Source organism: Cherax quadricarinatus, chromosome 50, assembly GCF_038502225.1.
Source record: "Cherax quadricarinatus isolate ZL_2023a chromosome 50, ASM3850222v1, whole genome shotgun sequence".
NCBI lineage: Eukaryota > Metazoa > Arthropoda > Malacostraca > Decapoda > Parastacidae > Cherax > Cherax quadricarinatus.
This window is the reverse complement of record NC_091341.1, coordinates 29,647,157-29,664,656: the sequence shown is the minus strand read 5'-3', so window position 1 is coordinate 29,664,656 and position 17,500 is coordinate 29,647,157. Positions and strand designations below refer to the sequence as shown.

General features: G+C 41.7%; 1 protein-coding gene across 1 annotated transcript in view; it reads right to left on the bottom strand.

Annotated features, from left to right (window-relative positions):
* LOC128695338 (glutamate receptor ionotropic, kainate 2-like) overlaps positions 1 to 17,500 on the bottom strand; it is a 286,847-nt gene that overhangs the window by 122,863 nt on the left and 146,484 nt on the right. The window contains exons 9-11 of the mRNA XM_070095365.1: positions 9,458 to 9,570; positions 6,436 to 6,541; positions 5,171 to 5,377 (exon numbers count right to left, since the gene is read on the bottom strand). Of these exons, the coding sequence (XP_069951466.1) occupies positions 5,171 to 5,377; positions 6,436 to 6,541; positions 9,458 to 9,570 (426 nt within the window). The remainder of the gene's footprint in view (positions 1 to 5,170; positions 5,378 to 6,435; positions 6,542 to 9,457; positions 9,571 to 17,500) is intronic.

Sequence of the window (17,500 nt, the reverse complement as noted above, 5' to 3'; positions counted from 1 at the left end):
TCCTACGTGACTGTCTTGCTGAACAAGTTCTGCCACCTTCCTTCTCCCACTTCCTGAAAACCAACCCACTGGGCACTCCCTTTCCTGATCATGCCCGTCTCCTACTTCAACAGCTCATTCTTTCTACTAAGTCACAGGTTGAAGATGCCTTCTTTACTTTCCGTCAACGTCAACGTGCTCTCTTTGCGGCTCTACCACAGGATCTCTGTAACCTTCTCTCTACCATTGCCTTTGACACTGCTCGCCTGAATACACAAATTCATTCTTCTAAACTACAGAATAAACTTCAACGTCTCATCTCAGCTAGCCCTTGGTCTAAATTCTCCCTCACTGACTGTGTTACTAACTTGTCTTCTGTCTCACTCTCTCAGTATGAGCTTGAACTTCTTGGTTTTGGGCTTTCCTTTGCCACTTCGCCTACTCCTCGCGCTGGTATTGCCCTGATTAGCTCTTTTGATTCCTTTCGTCAATGTCGCTCCCGTAATCTTCCTGACTTGTCCACTTTTCGTGGTGCTCTCCTTCCTGCTCTTGTTAGTCTGTTTTCTAAGAATCACCACCTTCCACGCCGTTACCAACTTGCTCTTTCTGCTCTTAAATCCAACACTAACATTGTCATACTATCTTCTGACAAAGGTAATTCGGTAGTCATCCTTGATCGAGAGGAAAGCCTCCGTAAAGCTGATGTCTTGCTCTCTGACTCACGTACCTACACTCCTCTCGTTTCCAACCCTCTTGATCGCATCAAGAGAACTTTCAACAAGAAACTAAGGACTCTCTCCGACCTCTGTCCTCCTGACTTTGACCTTGTTCAACGGTTTCGTGTCATCTGTCCCTCTCTTCCCTATTTCTATGGCCTTCCCAAAATTCATAAACCTGATATTCCTCTTCGTCCTATCACATCCTCTAGAGGTTCTGTCTCTTATTCTCTGGCTTCTTGGTTGGCCAAAACCCTCACTCCCTTTCTTGGTACTTTTTCTCCTGCCCACCTCCGTCACTCTCAAGACTTCATTGAACGGGTTCACTCTCTCCCAACCTGTAAGATGCTTAGTCTTGACGTTGAGTCCCTCTTCACCAATGTCCCTATTGATGATGTCTTTGATTTCCTTAGAGAGAAGGCCCTTGAAGTGTTTCTACATCTCCCTATACCTATTGAAGTCTTTCCTGATCTTATCCGCCTCCGTAAGGACTCTAATTCCTTTTCATTCCTAGGGAAATATTATTCTCAAACCTTCGGTGTCGCTATGGGCTCTCCTCTCTCTCCTGTCCTTGCTAATCTTTACATGGAATACTTCGAGACTGTTCTTCTTCCTACCCTCGATGTGCAACCTTCACTCTGGCTCCGCTATGTGGATGACATCTTTGCTCTGTGGCCTCATGACTCCAGTCTCTTCCAACCTTTTCTTGAAGCTCTTAATAATCTTGCCCCTTCCATTAAGTTTAAAGCTGAATGGGAATCTAATTCCTTGCTTCCTTTCCTTGATGTCCATGTCCACCGCTCAGATACAGGTTTTTCCTTTTCCGTTTACCGAAAACCTATGCACAGTGGCATGTACATTCACTACTTTTCCTATCATGCTTCCCCTGTTAAGGTAAGTGTTCTTGTCTCCCTCTTTCTCCGTGCCCTCCGCATCTGTGATCCTCAGTTCCATCCAGTAGAAATTTCCACTCTTCGTAATTAGTTTTCCCGTCTTGGCTACCCTTCCCATTTCATAGACTCTGCCCTCTCACGTGCTAAACGTAATTTCTTCTCTCCCAAACTCTCTACTCCTGGGAACTCTTCTGTCCTCTGTCTTCCCTACATTTCCGGTCTTTCTAATCTCAACAATTCTCTCCGTCCCTTAGACATCAAGCTTACTTTCCGCCAGACTAACACTCTTCGCACTAATCTCGTTCATACCTCTCCTCCCTCTACAGATGTTCCTGGTGTCTACTCTATTTCTTGCTCCTCCTGTCCTCTTCAATACTTTGGAGAAACTGGTCGATCTCTTTCTGACAGACTTAGGGAGCACAAAAATAGTGTTAGGCTTGCCGACACTAACAATGCTCTTTTCTGTCACGTCAGAGATCACAGCCATCCTATTGACTGGTCTTCTGCTAAAACTGTCTTCCCTACTTCCAACTTTAACAGTCGCCGTCTAGTTGAATCCTCCCTAATACACAACTTTCCTTGTATGAATCTTAGTCTTGGCTTCGTCTCTGTAGATGCCTTCCTCTCCCACTACATTGTAAAATGCTCCAAACTTCAGAACACCCGTGACTTACCCTGATTCCTCCTTTTTTCTTCTTCTCCCTCTTCCCCTTTCATCTTTCCTTTTTTTTCTCTTCTGGGTTCTCTTTCTTTCTTCTGTCTTGTGTTTCTGTTCCTTCATTATTTATTTCATCACTTCCCCTTCCCCGCACCTCTGTGTACTTGCTCTCCCTCTGTGGGCACCTAGCTCCCTTGCAGTGCTCCCCTTTCTTTGTATTTGACTGGCTGCTCCTCCTCTTTATTCCCCACTACTACTACCACCACTACCTCTTCCTGCCTATATATACACATCCTGCTCCACTTCTCGTTAGTGTGACTTTGTAAATGGTCCAAGTCGGACCGAAACGTCGTCGTAAGCTCCTCTCTTCTATGTGCGGGTTATTTGTGTATCGTTCCAGTCACGGTATTGTGCCTTTTTTGTTACCTCGCCACATACTATGACTTGTTGTTGCCTCTCTTTCAGGTATTCTCTGATCCATTGCAGTGCCTTTCCTAAATAACAACAAAAAAAAAAAAGGCACAATACCGTGACTGGAACGATACACAAATAACCCGCACATAAAAGAGAGAAGCTTACGACGACGTTTCGGTCCGACTTGAACCATTTACAAAGTCGGACCGAAACGTCGTCGTAAGCTTCTCTCTTTTATGTGCGGGTTATTTGTGTATAGTGCCTTTCCTGTTATATGAGCCTGATCCTCCAGCATCCTCACTAATCTCTTGTGTGGAACTATGTCGAAAACCTTCTTGCAGTCAAAGAAAATGCAATCTACCCCCCGCCTCTCTCCTGTCTGTCTTTCTTCACCTTGTCATAAAACTACAGTAGGTTTGTGACACAGGATTTCCCTTCCATAAAACCGTTCAGGTTGTAGTGTACAAGGTTGTTTCTTTCTCGGTGTTCCACCAGTATTCTCCTAATAATCATGATTTTGCATTCTATGCACGCCAGTGACACTGGTGAGTAGTTTAATGCCACGTGTTTGGCTCAAAAATTGGGACTACATTTGCTGTCTTTCACACCTCAGTTAGTTACCCGGTTTCGATGGATGTGTTTCGATGGATGTGGCAGACACACACCGCCTCTGCTCCCTCCCGGACCCATGGAGAGATGTCTGGTCCCACAGCCTTTGAGATACCTAGTTCACTTATGTTCAGCACTTGTTTGTATACCCAACTATTCCAGATTTCAGGAGTCCTTTCTGTCTCTACTGAAAATACTTCCTTAAACCTCATGCTGAGCTCTTTACATGCTTCTCAGTTGTTGCTTGTGATCTCCGTTCCTTCCTTTCTCAGCCTGGCCCTTGATTGTTGTTTCCCTCCTTACATCGCTGTACAAAAGCTTTGGGTCAGACTTGCAATGTCCTTTTTGTATTATCGCTGGGCCTCTCTCCTTATCTGTGAATGTGTGTGTGTGTGTGTGTGTGTGTGTGTGTGTGTGTGTGTGTGTGTGTGTGTGTGTGTGTGTGTGTGTGTGTGTGTACTCACCTAATTGTACTCACCTAATTGTGGTTGCAGGGGTCGAGACTCAGCTCCTGGCCCCGCCTCTTCACTGATCGGTACTGGGTCCTCTCTCTCTCTGCTTCCTGAGCTTTGTCATACCTCTTCTTAAAACTATGTATGGTTCCTGTCTCCACTACTTCACTTGCTAGGCTATTCCACTTGCTGACAACTCTATGACTGAAGAAATACTTCCTAACGTCCCTGTGACTCGTCTGAGTCTTCAGCTTCCAGTTGTGACCCCTTGTCCCTGTGTCCCCTCTCTGGAACATCCTATCTCTGTCCACCTTGTCCATTCCCCGCAGTATCTTGTATGTCGTTATCATGTCTCCCCTTACCCTTCTGTCCTCTAGTGTCGTCAGTCCGATTTCCCTTATCCTTTCCTCGTACGACATTCCCTTGAGCTCTGGGACTAGCCTTGTTGCAAACCTTTGTACTTTCTCTAACTTCTTGATGTGCTTGACCAGGTGTGGGTTCCAGACTGGTGCTGCATACTCCCGTATGGGCCTAACATACACAGTGTACAGTGTCTTGAACGATTCCTTATTAAGGTATCGGAACGCTATTCTCAGGTTTGCCAGGCGCCCGTGTGATGCAGCAGTTATTTGGTTGATGTGTGCCTCCGGTGATGTGCTCGGTGTTATGGTCACCCCAAGGTCTTTCTCCCTGAGTGAGGTCTGTAGTCTTTGTCCACCTAGCCTATACTCTGTCTGCGGTCTTCTTTGCCCCTCCCCAATCTTCATGACTTTGCATTTGGCTGGATTGAATTCGAGAAGCCAGTTACTGGACCACATGTCCAGCCTGTCCAGGTCTCTTTGCAGTCCTGCCTCATCCTCGTCCGATTTAATTCTTCTCATCAACTTCACGTCATCTGCGAACAGGGACACTTCAGAGTCTATTCCTTCCATCATGTCGTTCACATATATCAAAAATAACACTGGTCGTAGAACTGACCCCTGTGGGACCCCGCTCGTAACAGGCGCCCACTGTGATACCTCTTCACGTACCATGACTCGTTGCTGCCTCCCTGTTAGGTATTCCCTTATCCATTGCAGTGCCCTCCCTTTTACATGAGCCTGATCCTCCAGCTTCTGCACTAATCTCTTGTGGGGAACTGTGTCAAAGGCCTTCCTGCAGTCTAAGAAAACGCAATCTACCCACCCCTCTCTCTCGTGTCTTACTTCTGTTACCTTGTCATAAAACTCCAGGAGGTTTGTGATACAAGATTTGCCTTCCATGAACCCATGCTGGTTTTCATTTATAATCTTGTTCCTTTCCAGGTGTTCGACCACTCTCCTCCTAATGTGTGTGTATGTGTGTGTGTGTGTGTGTGTGTGTGTGTGTGTGTGTGTGTGTGTGTGTGTGTGTGTGTGTGTGTGTGTGTGTGTGTGTCTGTCTGTGTGTGTGTGTTAATGAATGACTTACCTGATCTAACAGCTCCCCTATCATGCCGTTCCATTTTCCCTTCATACGGTCATATTTTCCATGGGATCCGTCGGCAGCAATCCTAATGTTGTACTTGAACCCCAATACTTTGGAGATTTCTTGGATGAGATCAACACAGAAGCCCTCGTAACGGTCGTTGCCAGTTATCTGCACTGGTGTTTCTTTCAGCATATTGTAAGGGGCTGCCTGGGAGGAGGACAAATGGTCAACTAGCGGATATGAGAGACAGAAACAAAACGTCACTCTCACATAAGCATTAGGTGGACAGCCATAACAATGAGAAACATTACAGCAATCGAAATACCGAAAAGAATTAGGCAACATTGTGAAAGAGATAGATAGATAGAGAGAGACAGACAGACAGACACAGAGGCAGACATTTAGAAACACACAAAAACACACGTGGAATAGTTTCAGACGTTGTGTAGTAAAATAGACACAATAATATATAATGAAAATATAACACTATGTGTGCAGTTACCTTGTCGACGAATTAGCTAAAAATCCTATTAGAATTTAGAACCCTAAAATAGGAGTCCACTGGTATAGTTATAAGAACATAAGAACATAAGAAAGGAGGAACACTGCAGGAGGCCTGCTGGCCCATACTAGGCAGGTCCTTTACAATTCATCCCACTAACAAAACATTTGCCCAACCCAATTTTCAATGCCACCCAAGAAATAAGCTCTGATGTGAAAGTCCCACTCAAATCCAACCCCTCCCACTCATGTACTTATCCAACCTAAATTTGAAACTACCCAAAGTCCCAGCCTCAATAACCCAACTAGGTAGACTGTTCCACTCATCAACTACCCTATTTCCAAACCAATACTTTCCTATGTCCTTTCTAAATCTAAACTTATCTAATTTAAATCCATTACTGCGGGTTCTCTCTTGGAGAGACATCCTCAAGACCCTATTAATATCCCCTTTATTAATACCTATATTATGAACGTTGCGATGGTAGGGACGGTGTTCGTCTGGTGATGGGATCTATAACCCATAAGAGCCTTATCAACGCCGTGGGAATTAGTATCCCTGACTATTTGTGGAAGAAAAAATCATCAAAGTCGAGCAGCGAGAAAACTAGGCTGAGGAACACAAATAGCAAGTCAAAATACACTAACTGGAATAATTCTCAATGAACACCCTTACAAAAACTGTATATGACAAACCAAAAATTCGGCCTATTTTAATTTCCAGTGCGTTTTGATATATGACAAGGGTTTAAGATAAGACTCACGAGGATGCTGGTGACCATGAGAGTCTTGTTCTGGAGGCTCGCCACGATGCCCCTCTGCACCTCGCTGTATGACCTCGTGTAGTTGGCACCGTTGATCGGCTCCCATCTCAACACCATACATAAAATAAATGTTTGTTAATATCGGCTTCCAAAACATGGTTTGCCAGATGCAAGGAGTAAGAGCCGTAATCGAGATGTGGAGCCAGATACAAATATTTTCTGACAATTTCTTTACACATATGTAATTGATGATCTAGCATAAAAACACATATGCAAATTCATGTGGCTATTAACCCCCTTCTGCTGATTAAATTACTAAATCGAAAAAAGGAGGATATTTTAAGGATCGGAGTTCTGATTGTGCCAAAGTATAGTACAGATGAGAAAGAACTGAATTTGAATACCTTGAATGCAAGAAGACGGGAGTCTTAGCACTTGATAATGCTAAAGGGGATAAGAAAATTTAAGTTGTGAGTAAATAGGTTTAAATTGTGAATATATGAGAAAATGAGAGAAGTGGACCTTAAGAGGGTTAAAAGCAATATATATATATATATATATATATATATATATATATATATATATATATATATCTTTCTTTCAACACACTGGCTGTATCCCACCGAGGCAGGGTGGACCACCGAGGCAGGGTGGACCACCGAGGCAGGGTGGACCACCGAGGCAGGGTGGCCCACCGAGGCAGGGTGGACCACCGAGACAGGGTGGCCCACCGAGGCAGGGTGGACCACCGAGACAAGGTGGACCACCAAGGCAGGGTGGCCCACCGAGGCAGGGTGGACCACCGAGGCAGGATGGACCACCGAGGCAGGGTGGACCACCGAGGCAGGGTGGCCCACCGAGACAGGGTGGACCACCGAGGCAGGGTGGCCCAAAAAGAAAAGCCAAAGTTTCTCCTTTTACATTTAGTAATATATACAGGAGAAGAGGTTACTAGCCCCTTGCTCCCGGCATTTTAGTCGCCTCTTACAGCACGCATAGCTTACGGAGGAAGAATTCTGTTCTACTTCCCCATGGAGATAAGAGGAAATAAACAAGAACAAGAACTAGAAAGAAAATAGAAGAAAACCCAGAGGGGTTTGTATATATATGTTTGTACATGTATGTGTAGTGTGACCTAAGTGTAAGTAGAAGTAGCAAGACGTAAATGAAACCTTGCATGTTTATGAGACAGAAAAAAAGACACCAGCAATCCTACCATCATGTAAAACAATTACAGGCTTTCGTTGTACACTCACTTGGCAGGACGGTAGTACCTCCCTGGGTGGTTGCTGTCTACCAACCTACTACCTAGGATATATATATATATATATATATATATATATATATATATATATATATATATATATATATATATATATATATATATATATATATATATATATATATATATATATATATATATATATATATATATATATATATATATATATATGTCGTGCCGAATAGGCAGAACTTACGATCTTGGTTTAAATAGCAACGCTCATCTTGCCATATAGGACAAGTGAAAATTTGTGTATGCAATAATTTCGCCAAAATCATTCTGAACCTAACGAAAAAAATATATTTAATTGTGTTTGTTTAGTATTAAATTATTGTAAACAAATCTAAAATATATTTAGTTGGGCTAGGCTAAAATAAATTGTTCTTCTTATAATAAGGTTAGGTAAGTTTTCTAAGATTCTTTTGGTGCAAAATTAAAAATTTTTGCATTAACAATAATGAAAAATATATATCTTTAAACGTATAAGAGAAAATTTTAGAAAGGACTTAATTTTAAATGAGTTCTTGCTAATTGACCAGTTTTACATATTCGGCACGACATATATATATATATATATATATATATATATATATATATATATATATATATATATATATATATATATGTATATATATATATATGTATATATATATATATATATATATATATATATATATATGCATATATATATATATATATATATATATATATATATATATATCTATATATATATATATATATATATATATATATATATAAATATATATATATATATATATATATATATATATATGCATATATATATATATATATATATATATATATATATATATATATCTATATATATATATATATATATATATATATATATATATAAATATATATATATATATATATATATATATATATATATATATATATATATATATATATATATATATATATATATATATGTATACACACAGACACAGACGCGCGCACACACACAGACACATACACAGGCTAGTCCCAGAGCTCAGGGAATTGTCGTACTAGGAAAGGTTGAGGGAAATCGGACTGACGACACTGGAAAACAGAAGGGTCAGGGGAGACATGATAACGACATACAAGATACTGCGGGGAATAGACAAGGTGGACAGAGAAAGGATGTTCCAGAGAGGGGACACAGAAACAAGGGGTCACTACTGGAAGCTGAAGACTCAGACTAGTCACAGGGACGTCAAGAAGTATTTCTTAAGTCATAGAGTCGTCAAGAAGCGGAATAGCCTAGCAAGTGAAGTAGTGGAGGCAGGAACCATACATAGTTTTAAGAAAAGGTATGACAAAGCTCAGGAAGCAGAGAGTCAGAGGACCTAGCAGCGATCAGTGAAGAGGCGGGGCCAGGAGCTGAGTCTCGACCCCTGCAACCGCAATTAGGTGAGTACAATTAGGTGAGTACAGACACGTACAGACACACACAGACACACACAGACACACACACACACGCACACACATACTACTGTGACCGGCCGAGAATCGAACCCGTAACGTTTAGCCCGTCCCCCGGGAACCAAGTTAACCCACTCGACCACCATGGTGGATAATGAAGGTTACTTGACAGCAACGGAGAAAAAATGGCACAAGCTTCTATTGAAAGATAAAGTTTGTTTGGTCAAAACATTTGAATTAAATTTTAGCTGACTGATTGATAGACTTATGGAACTGACTAGCATCTACTGTGAGATTAGTATATTCACTGACCTGCCAACACGTATCAGACCCTCCTTGGTCAATTCCACAATGTCAAGTGTCACGTCTCGTCGGAATCCTTCTGTATCGAATTTAATGATTCCTGTGAGTCCATTCACTTGTACCTGAGTAGAGGTAAAATAAACCATTATTTTAGTGAATTCTCCAGAGAACTGAATTTCAACAACCTTCCCTTTAAGGGCAGTACAGGATAAGAAGACACAAAGCCTCATCATACACATCAAACTTTAATTTATTCGTTCTTTAGAGAACAATGGTGGGAAGTTTTAGGCGAAATCTCGAATTAAAGAAGCAAACTTTAGATAAGAACTCTATCTGACCTGAAATAAGCAAAAAATAGACGAAATTAATTAATTACACAAAAAGCATAAAAGGTGACTGAGAGCAAACTAGAGCTACAGTTTCTGAAACAGTTCTACGCATCAGCTTGATGGACTAAACCAAAGTCACAATTCGTAAGCTTAAAATCAGTAAATGGACCTGACGGTTAAGAATGAGAGTTGTATAATTTTCGTTGGTAGAGGAGAATCTGAGGAAATAAAGAGAACTTTTTGACGAACGGTTAGAGAGAAGACAGTGAAATGTAGTCGGGATTACGTGAAATAGAGCAGAAAGGAATGTGACGGGCTAAAATAAGGAAATGTCGTATGTGATTATGCACTAAGTGGGTGAACATGTATGAATTTTGAATGAGTTTAAAGCAGAGTGAGAACTGATAAGATCAGAAGTGAAAAACATGAATGCCTATGTGGACATAATTTTGCAAAACTTCATGTATTTATTTATTGTATGAATAAGAGAGGGAAAGGTACCCGAGAACTTTGAAAAAGCATAAACAATTTAATTTATTACGGCAAAAAAGGAAAGGAATGAGAGCTTAAGATTTGAAATGGAATAAGTTGAGTATGAGCAGCAAGTAAACTATACGAGACAATTGAAAGATGTGTGATAACTGAGACAGAAAAGTTGAGGAGGAAGGAAGTTGATCGAAGAAGCTGAGAGAATATACAGTGCAACATTTTCATTTGATATTTAACTGAGCAGAACATTTAAACGAAAAAGATGATTTTTGTTACATCTGTTGATTTAAAAAAGATAACTGGATTGACCACCGGTCTAGAAGGTGTTGCATGTGTTGACCACCGGTCTAGCAGGTGTTGCATGTGTTGACCACCTGTCTAGCAGGTGTTGCATGTGATGACCACCGGTCTAGCAGGTGTTGCATGTGATGACCACCGGTCTAGCAGGTGTTGCATGTGTTGACCACCTGTCTAGCAGGTGTTGCATGTGTTGACCACCGGTCTAGCAGGTGTTGCATGTGATGGAAAAAGAAGTTAAAAACCTGTCAAGTGTTTTGGTGACTTTATGAGGGATTTGTGACTTTTCAGGTAAAAGAACACTGGAGAGAGGACCTGCTTGCCAGGTATAGGACAGTGATAGAACACTGGAGAGAGAACCTGCTTGCCAGGTATAGGACAGTGATAGAACACTGGAGAGAGAACCTGCTTGCCAGGTATAGGACAGTGATAGAACACTGGAGAGAGAACCTGCTTGCCAGGTATAGGACAGTGATAGAACACTGGAGAGAGAACCTGCTTGCCAGGTATAGGACAGTGATAGAACACTGGAGAGAGGACCTGCTTGCCAGGTATAGGACAGTGATAGAACACTGGAGAGAGGACCTGCTTGCCAGGTATAGGACAGTGATAGAACACTGGAGAGAGGACCTGTTTGCCAGGTATAGGACAGTGATAGAGCACTGGAGAGAGGACCTGCTTGCTAGGTACAGGACAGTGATAGAGCACTGGAGAGAAGACCTGCTTGCCAGGTATAGGACAGTGATAGAACACAGGAGAGAAGACCTGCTTGCCAGGTACAGGACAGTGATAGAACACAGGAGAGAGAACCTGCTTGCCAGGTATAGGACAGTGATAGAGCACTGGAGAGAGGACCTGCTTGCCAGGTATAGGACAGTGATAGAGCACTGGAGAGAGGGCGTGCTTGCCAGGTATAGGACAGTGTTAGAGCACTGGAGAGAGGACCTGCTTGCCAGGTATAGGACAGTGATAGAGCACCGGAGAGAAGACCTGCTTGCCAGGTATAGGACAGTGATAAAGCACTGGAGAGAGGACCTGCTTGCCAGGTATAGGACAGTGATAGAACACTGGAGAGAGGACCTGTTTGCCAGGTATAGGACAGTGATAGAACGCTGGAGAGAGGACCTGCTTGCCAGGTATAGGACAGTGATAGAACACTGGAGAGAGGACCTGCTTGCCAGGTATAGGGCAGTGATAGAACACTGGAGAGAGAACCTGCTTGCCAGGTATAGGACAGTGATAGAACACTGGAGAGAGGACCTGCTTGCCAGGTATAGGACAGTGATAGAACACTGGAGAGAGGACCTGCTTGCCAGGTATAGGACAGTGACAGAGCACTGGAGAGGGGACCTGCTTGCCAGGTATAGGACAGTGATAGAGCACTTGAGAGAGGACCTGCTTGCCAGGTATAGGACAGTGATAGAACACTGGAGAGAGGACCTGCTTGCCAGGTATAGGACAGTGATAGAGCACTGGAGAGAGGACCTGCCTGCCAGGTATAGGACAGTGATAGAACACTGGAGAAAGGACCTGCTTACCAGGTTTAGGACAGTGATAGAACACTGGAGAGAGGACCTGCTTGCCAGGTATAGGACAGTGATAGGACACAGGAGAAAGAACCTGCTTACCAGGTATGGGACAGTGATAGAACACTGGAGAGAGGACCTGCTTGCCAGGTATAGGACAGTGATAGAACACTGGAGAAAGGACCTGCTTACCAGGTTTAGGACAGTGATAGAACACTGGAGAAAGGACCTGCTTACCAGGTTAAGGACAGTGATAGGACACTGGAGAAAGGACCTGCTTACCAGGTATAGGACAGCGATAGAACACTGGAGAGAGGACCTGCTTGCCAGGTATAGGACAGTGATAGAACACTGGAGAAAGGACCTGCTTACCAGGTTTAGGACAGTGATAGAACACTGGAGAGAGGACCTGCTTACCAGGTTTAGGACAGTGATAGAACACTGGAGAGAGGACCTGCTTACCAGGTATAGGACAGTGATAGAACACTGGAGAGAAGACCTGCTTGCCAGGTATAGGACAGTGATAGAACACTGGAGAGGGGACCTGCTTGCCAGGTAGAGGACAGTGATAGAACACTGGAGAAAGGACCTGCTTACCAGGTATAGGACAGTGATAGAACACTGGAGAAAGAACCTGCTTACCAGGTTAAGGACAGTGATAGAACACTGGAGAGAGGACCTGCTTACCAGGTTTAGGACAGTGATAGAACACTGGAGAGAGGACCTGCTTACCAGGTTTAGGACAGTGATAGAACACTGGAGAGAGGACCTGCTTACCAGGTTTAGGACAGTGAGATATTAAATAGGACAAAGGAACTTGGATCCGTGTGATCTGTATCATTCTTCCACATGTCTGTAACATAGTATATGTGCCTTAAGGCCATCCTTAAAAAAATACATACTCAATGTGCACTAAGCTTACATAAAACTTTCTTTAATACTTACGTATGTTACTTTCCTGAAGGGTGGTCAGTCTTGGATTGATTTTGGTTTGTAGAGGACTCATTTTTTTTTTTTTTGAATGGGGGTGGAAACTCGAAAAATTTAAATACTGCTTTTCATGCAATAATTTCTGAGTGTCGCATCTGATTTACTTCAACACTTCCAAGCTTATAACTTGACAATGCAACTTCTGAACTAATTCAAGCTTTAAGTGCTTTTGTATTTTAAGAGACTGTTCTTTCTGTCGCTTTCAAACACTTAAATAAATTTTGGCTGTGTAGAATCCGAATTTATTAATTTTATTGAAGACATTTGGATATTAGTTTCCTTAGTATGATTTGTGAATGCCTCTTCTGATCCCCTTCATAGGTAATATTTATCTGCATTATCAACATATGCCGCACTCTGCAACAATTCCAGTTGCATGCATTGATGCACCTGGACTGAGGTTATGGCACGCACGATACCTTTATCGAATCGCGCAACGACTAAGACTAAGATTCTGGAAATATGTGAGTCAAAAGTGTTTGAAGAGTTGATCCATTTCTTAAATGGCAAAATGAAAGCTCCCCATGTATAGCAGAGGAACGAAGAGCAATAGATAAGCTGAAATAAGTGAAATATGTCTGGTATCTATATCAGGTAAAGTTCTGATATTATTGTGTTTGGGAAATTATGATCACAAAGCAGTAGAATGATTTTAGAAAGAGATGCGTATATAAACTATACCACGAGGGGGTTAGAACTCGAGGTCAGAGAATCCTAAAACTCCAGGCAGTACATGTTCAATAAAAGATGGAATGAATCGCTGACATGAATGCTTGCTTGATGAAAAGGAATTGTTCGTTGAACTTGATTAAGGTTTGGGAAAATGGATCAAAGAAGATGAGGTAAATATTCCTAATTGAAGTTGCCGAAAGCTGAAACAAGACATAAATTCGGTTCACCGATTTAGCACAGGAGACACGCACATAAAAACATTATTATGTACAAAGAAAAACTAAATTTTGTTCGAACTTAGTTTCTCTATTAAGAAGTGTAGATAAATGAGACATGTATATAGAAACACCCAACATAATATATCATTCCAACTAATCAAGTTGCAACAGTCATCTCAACTTTCGCCTATTTTTCCTCACCTTTCTCAAAGAAAGGTTCTTCTTAACGTGTGTATAATTGTTGTTGCTGTAAAAGAGCCGACGTGAGCAACAACTGTACTGTGAGGGTGAGTGTCCACACTATGTTGTTCAGTTTAAGGTGCTATGTTGTTCCAGATGTAAACACAGTATTGATTATGTACAGAAACTGTGTTATTCAAGTATAGTCACCACGTTTATCAGGTATAATCACAATGTTGTTCATGTATAGTCACTTTCCTGTTCACATAGCCTCTACACTGTTCAAACATAGCCATTAAAATTAGCAGAAAGATGTACAGTACAGACAAATTAGTGAATAAGGCTCATGTGCAGCACCTGGGTGTCATTATCTGAGAGATGGTTCTTCTACGAGGAGCTTTATGAATCTAAGAGACATGAGCATCACAAAGGGAACAAAAAAGGTGGTGGAAGTGGTCCAGTAGCCCTGGGCGCTGACATTACAAATGATATGCAATTTTATCTAATTGCTGTTTTGTCTTTTAAAGATTAATCCAGCCAGAACTTTCAGCTCTTTGCTGTGATACAGTACATGTAATAATATAAAAAATTCAAAAATTTTCGTATCGTAAGAAGAGTGCGAATGTTTTTAGGGGTCATGAAAAAGGGAAAATTTGAAAAATTTTGGAAAAAATGTTTTCTTACCGAAAAATAGTGCATAATTCTGGCAACACGTTGATGTAATTAACTTGTCTCTATCATATTTCTAAGTATGATTTCAAAAAATTAAATTTTTTTGTTCTTCCTGTTATCAAAAAGGCATGATGGGAATTCATATTTTTTTACTCCAAAAATTGTGATGTTTTAAGATTGTTTCATTCTAAATACACTATATTGCAACTTCTCTGAGGACTCCATTCAAATTCAGGGAGTGATATCATCTCCGTCGCTTGTGAGGTGTCAGCAAGAGTCGAGGTGTGCAACATACTGAAATGTGGCGCGCCATCACCATAGAGTTTTACGGAAAACATATATGTATAACTCGGTAATAAGTTAATAACAAAAAAGGCACAATACAGTGACTGGTACGATACGCAAATAACCCACACATAAAAGAGAGAAGCTTACGACGACGTTTCGGTCCGACTTGGAGCATTTACAAAGTCACACTAACCAGAAGTGAAGCAGGACGGCTATATATAGGCAGGAAGAGGTGGTGGTAGTAGTAGTAGTAGTACAAGAATTGTATATAATACTGACAAGATGAAATTAAGACGCATGCGCAACACCCGGGCATCTCTATCGTAGACGTTTCGCCATCCAGCCAGCCACTGGATGGCGAAACGTCCACAACAAAGACACCCAGACGCCGCACATGTAGTTGCCTTCATGTAGATGCCTTCCTCTCCCAATACATTGTAAAATGCTCCATACTTCAGAACACCTGTGACTTAACCTGACTCCTCATTTTTTCTTTTTCTTTTTCTTCTTCTCCCTCTTCCCCTTTCCTCTTTCCTTTTTCTCCTCTGGGTTGTCTTTCTCTCCTCTGTCTCGTGTTTCTGTTCCTTCTTCATTTATTTCACCAGTTCCCCTTTCACGCACCTCTGTGCGCTTTGCTCTCCCTCAGTGGGTACCTAGCTCTCTTGCAGTGCTCCCCTTCCTTTGTATTTGACTGGCTCGTTCTCCTTATTTCCCACTTCTACCACTGCCACTACTACTACCTCTTCTACTACTACTACTACTGATGAAATTAAGACACATATGCGGCATCTGGGTATCTTTGTTGTGGACGTTTCGTCATCCAGTGGCTGGCTGGATGGCGAAACGTCTACGATAGAGGTGCCCGGGTGTTGCGCATGTGTCTTAATTTCATCTTGTCGGTATTATATACCATTCTTGTACTACTACTACTACTACTACCACCACCTCTTCCTGCCTATATATAGCCGTCCTGCTCCACTTCTGGTTAGTGTGACTTTGTAAATGGTCCAAGTCGGACCGAAACGTCGTCGTAAGCTTCTCTCTTTTATGTGCGGGTTATTTGTATATCGGTAATAAGTTATTGACATTATTTTCCATTTTTGCGAAAAGTATTTATAGGAGAGTCATGATTTTTGCACACGTTATTGAGTAATGATGGTTCTACTAGCATGTAAAAAGGGTTTGAGATATTTTTATCTCTTTATTTTTATTGATTTTTTTCTCCCAAAATAATCCTTAAAATAAATAATAAACTTCAACATTTTTTATTATGCACTCTATTGACATTTTCACTCAAGCGACATTTGTACCAAGATTATCTATCCCTTATCTTTCATCTGATGTCAACTAGAACATTGTACATCTTACCAGTTTTGTAGAAAAGGGAGAGTTTTTGCCCTAGAGAATAGGGCACTATTTATTTTTTCAATCTATCTTTTAAGGCAAAAAGTCACTACAAAAAGAGTGTGTAGGCTTAAATCACTGTAAAAAATTTAATTGAAACTGAACCAAAAATAATAAAAAAATGATTTCGCTAGCGCCCTCCTGAAGTTGGTCTCTCTTAATGATAATTTTGGAACCGTTCCAGTTCATTGTATATCATGTAAATTCCTAAGTACTACGAATTTACGATTCTGTTGACATGTCTGTTACATGTATAATTATTTTTTCTGACTCTTGAGTAGAAGCCTCTGGAAATTATGTAAATTCTACTGCAGCCCCCATATCTCTTGGCTCCATTGTGTAGCTGACATAATTATCACTCCATGACGGATGTTTACCTGGAGTTTACCTGGAGAGAGTTTCGGGGGTCAACGCCCCCGCGGCCCGGTCTGTGACCAGGCCTCCTGGTGGATCAGCGCCTGATCAACCAGGCTGTTGCTGCTGGCTGCACGGAAACCAACGTACGAGCCACAGCCCGGCTGATCAGGAACTGACTTTAGGTGCTTGTCCAGTGCCAGCTTGAAGACTGCCAGGGGTCTGATGGACATGAGAAACTATACAAAGATCTTAGACATGTAAAGTCATCATTCAAATTCATACCTTAGAAGGAAATCAAGGTCACACTTTCATTTCTTAATGAGCTCTGGAGCAAACAACAAAAGGAGCTTACATACAGAGTATATCCCAAGTCAAGTATCACCACCTACACGTCAGTGTGACTACTGCCGCTCCATTACAAGCCACTCTTACTACACTGCAGGTCAACCTGACCACTACTGCCGCTCCATTACAAGCCACTCTTACTACACTGCAGGTCAACCTGACCACTACTGCCGCTCCATTACAAGCCACTCTTACTACACTGCAGGTCAACCTGTCCACTACTGCCGCTCCATTACAAGCCACTCTTACTACACTGCAGGTCAACCTGACCATTACTGCCGCTCC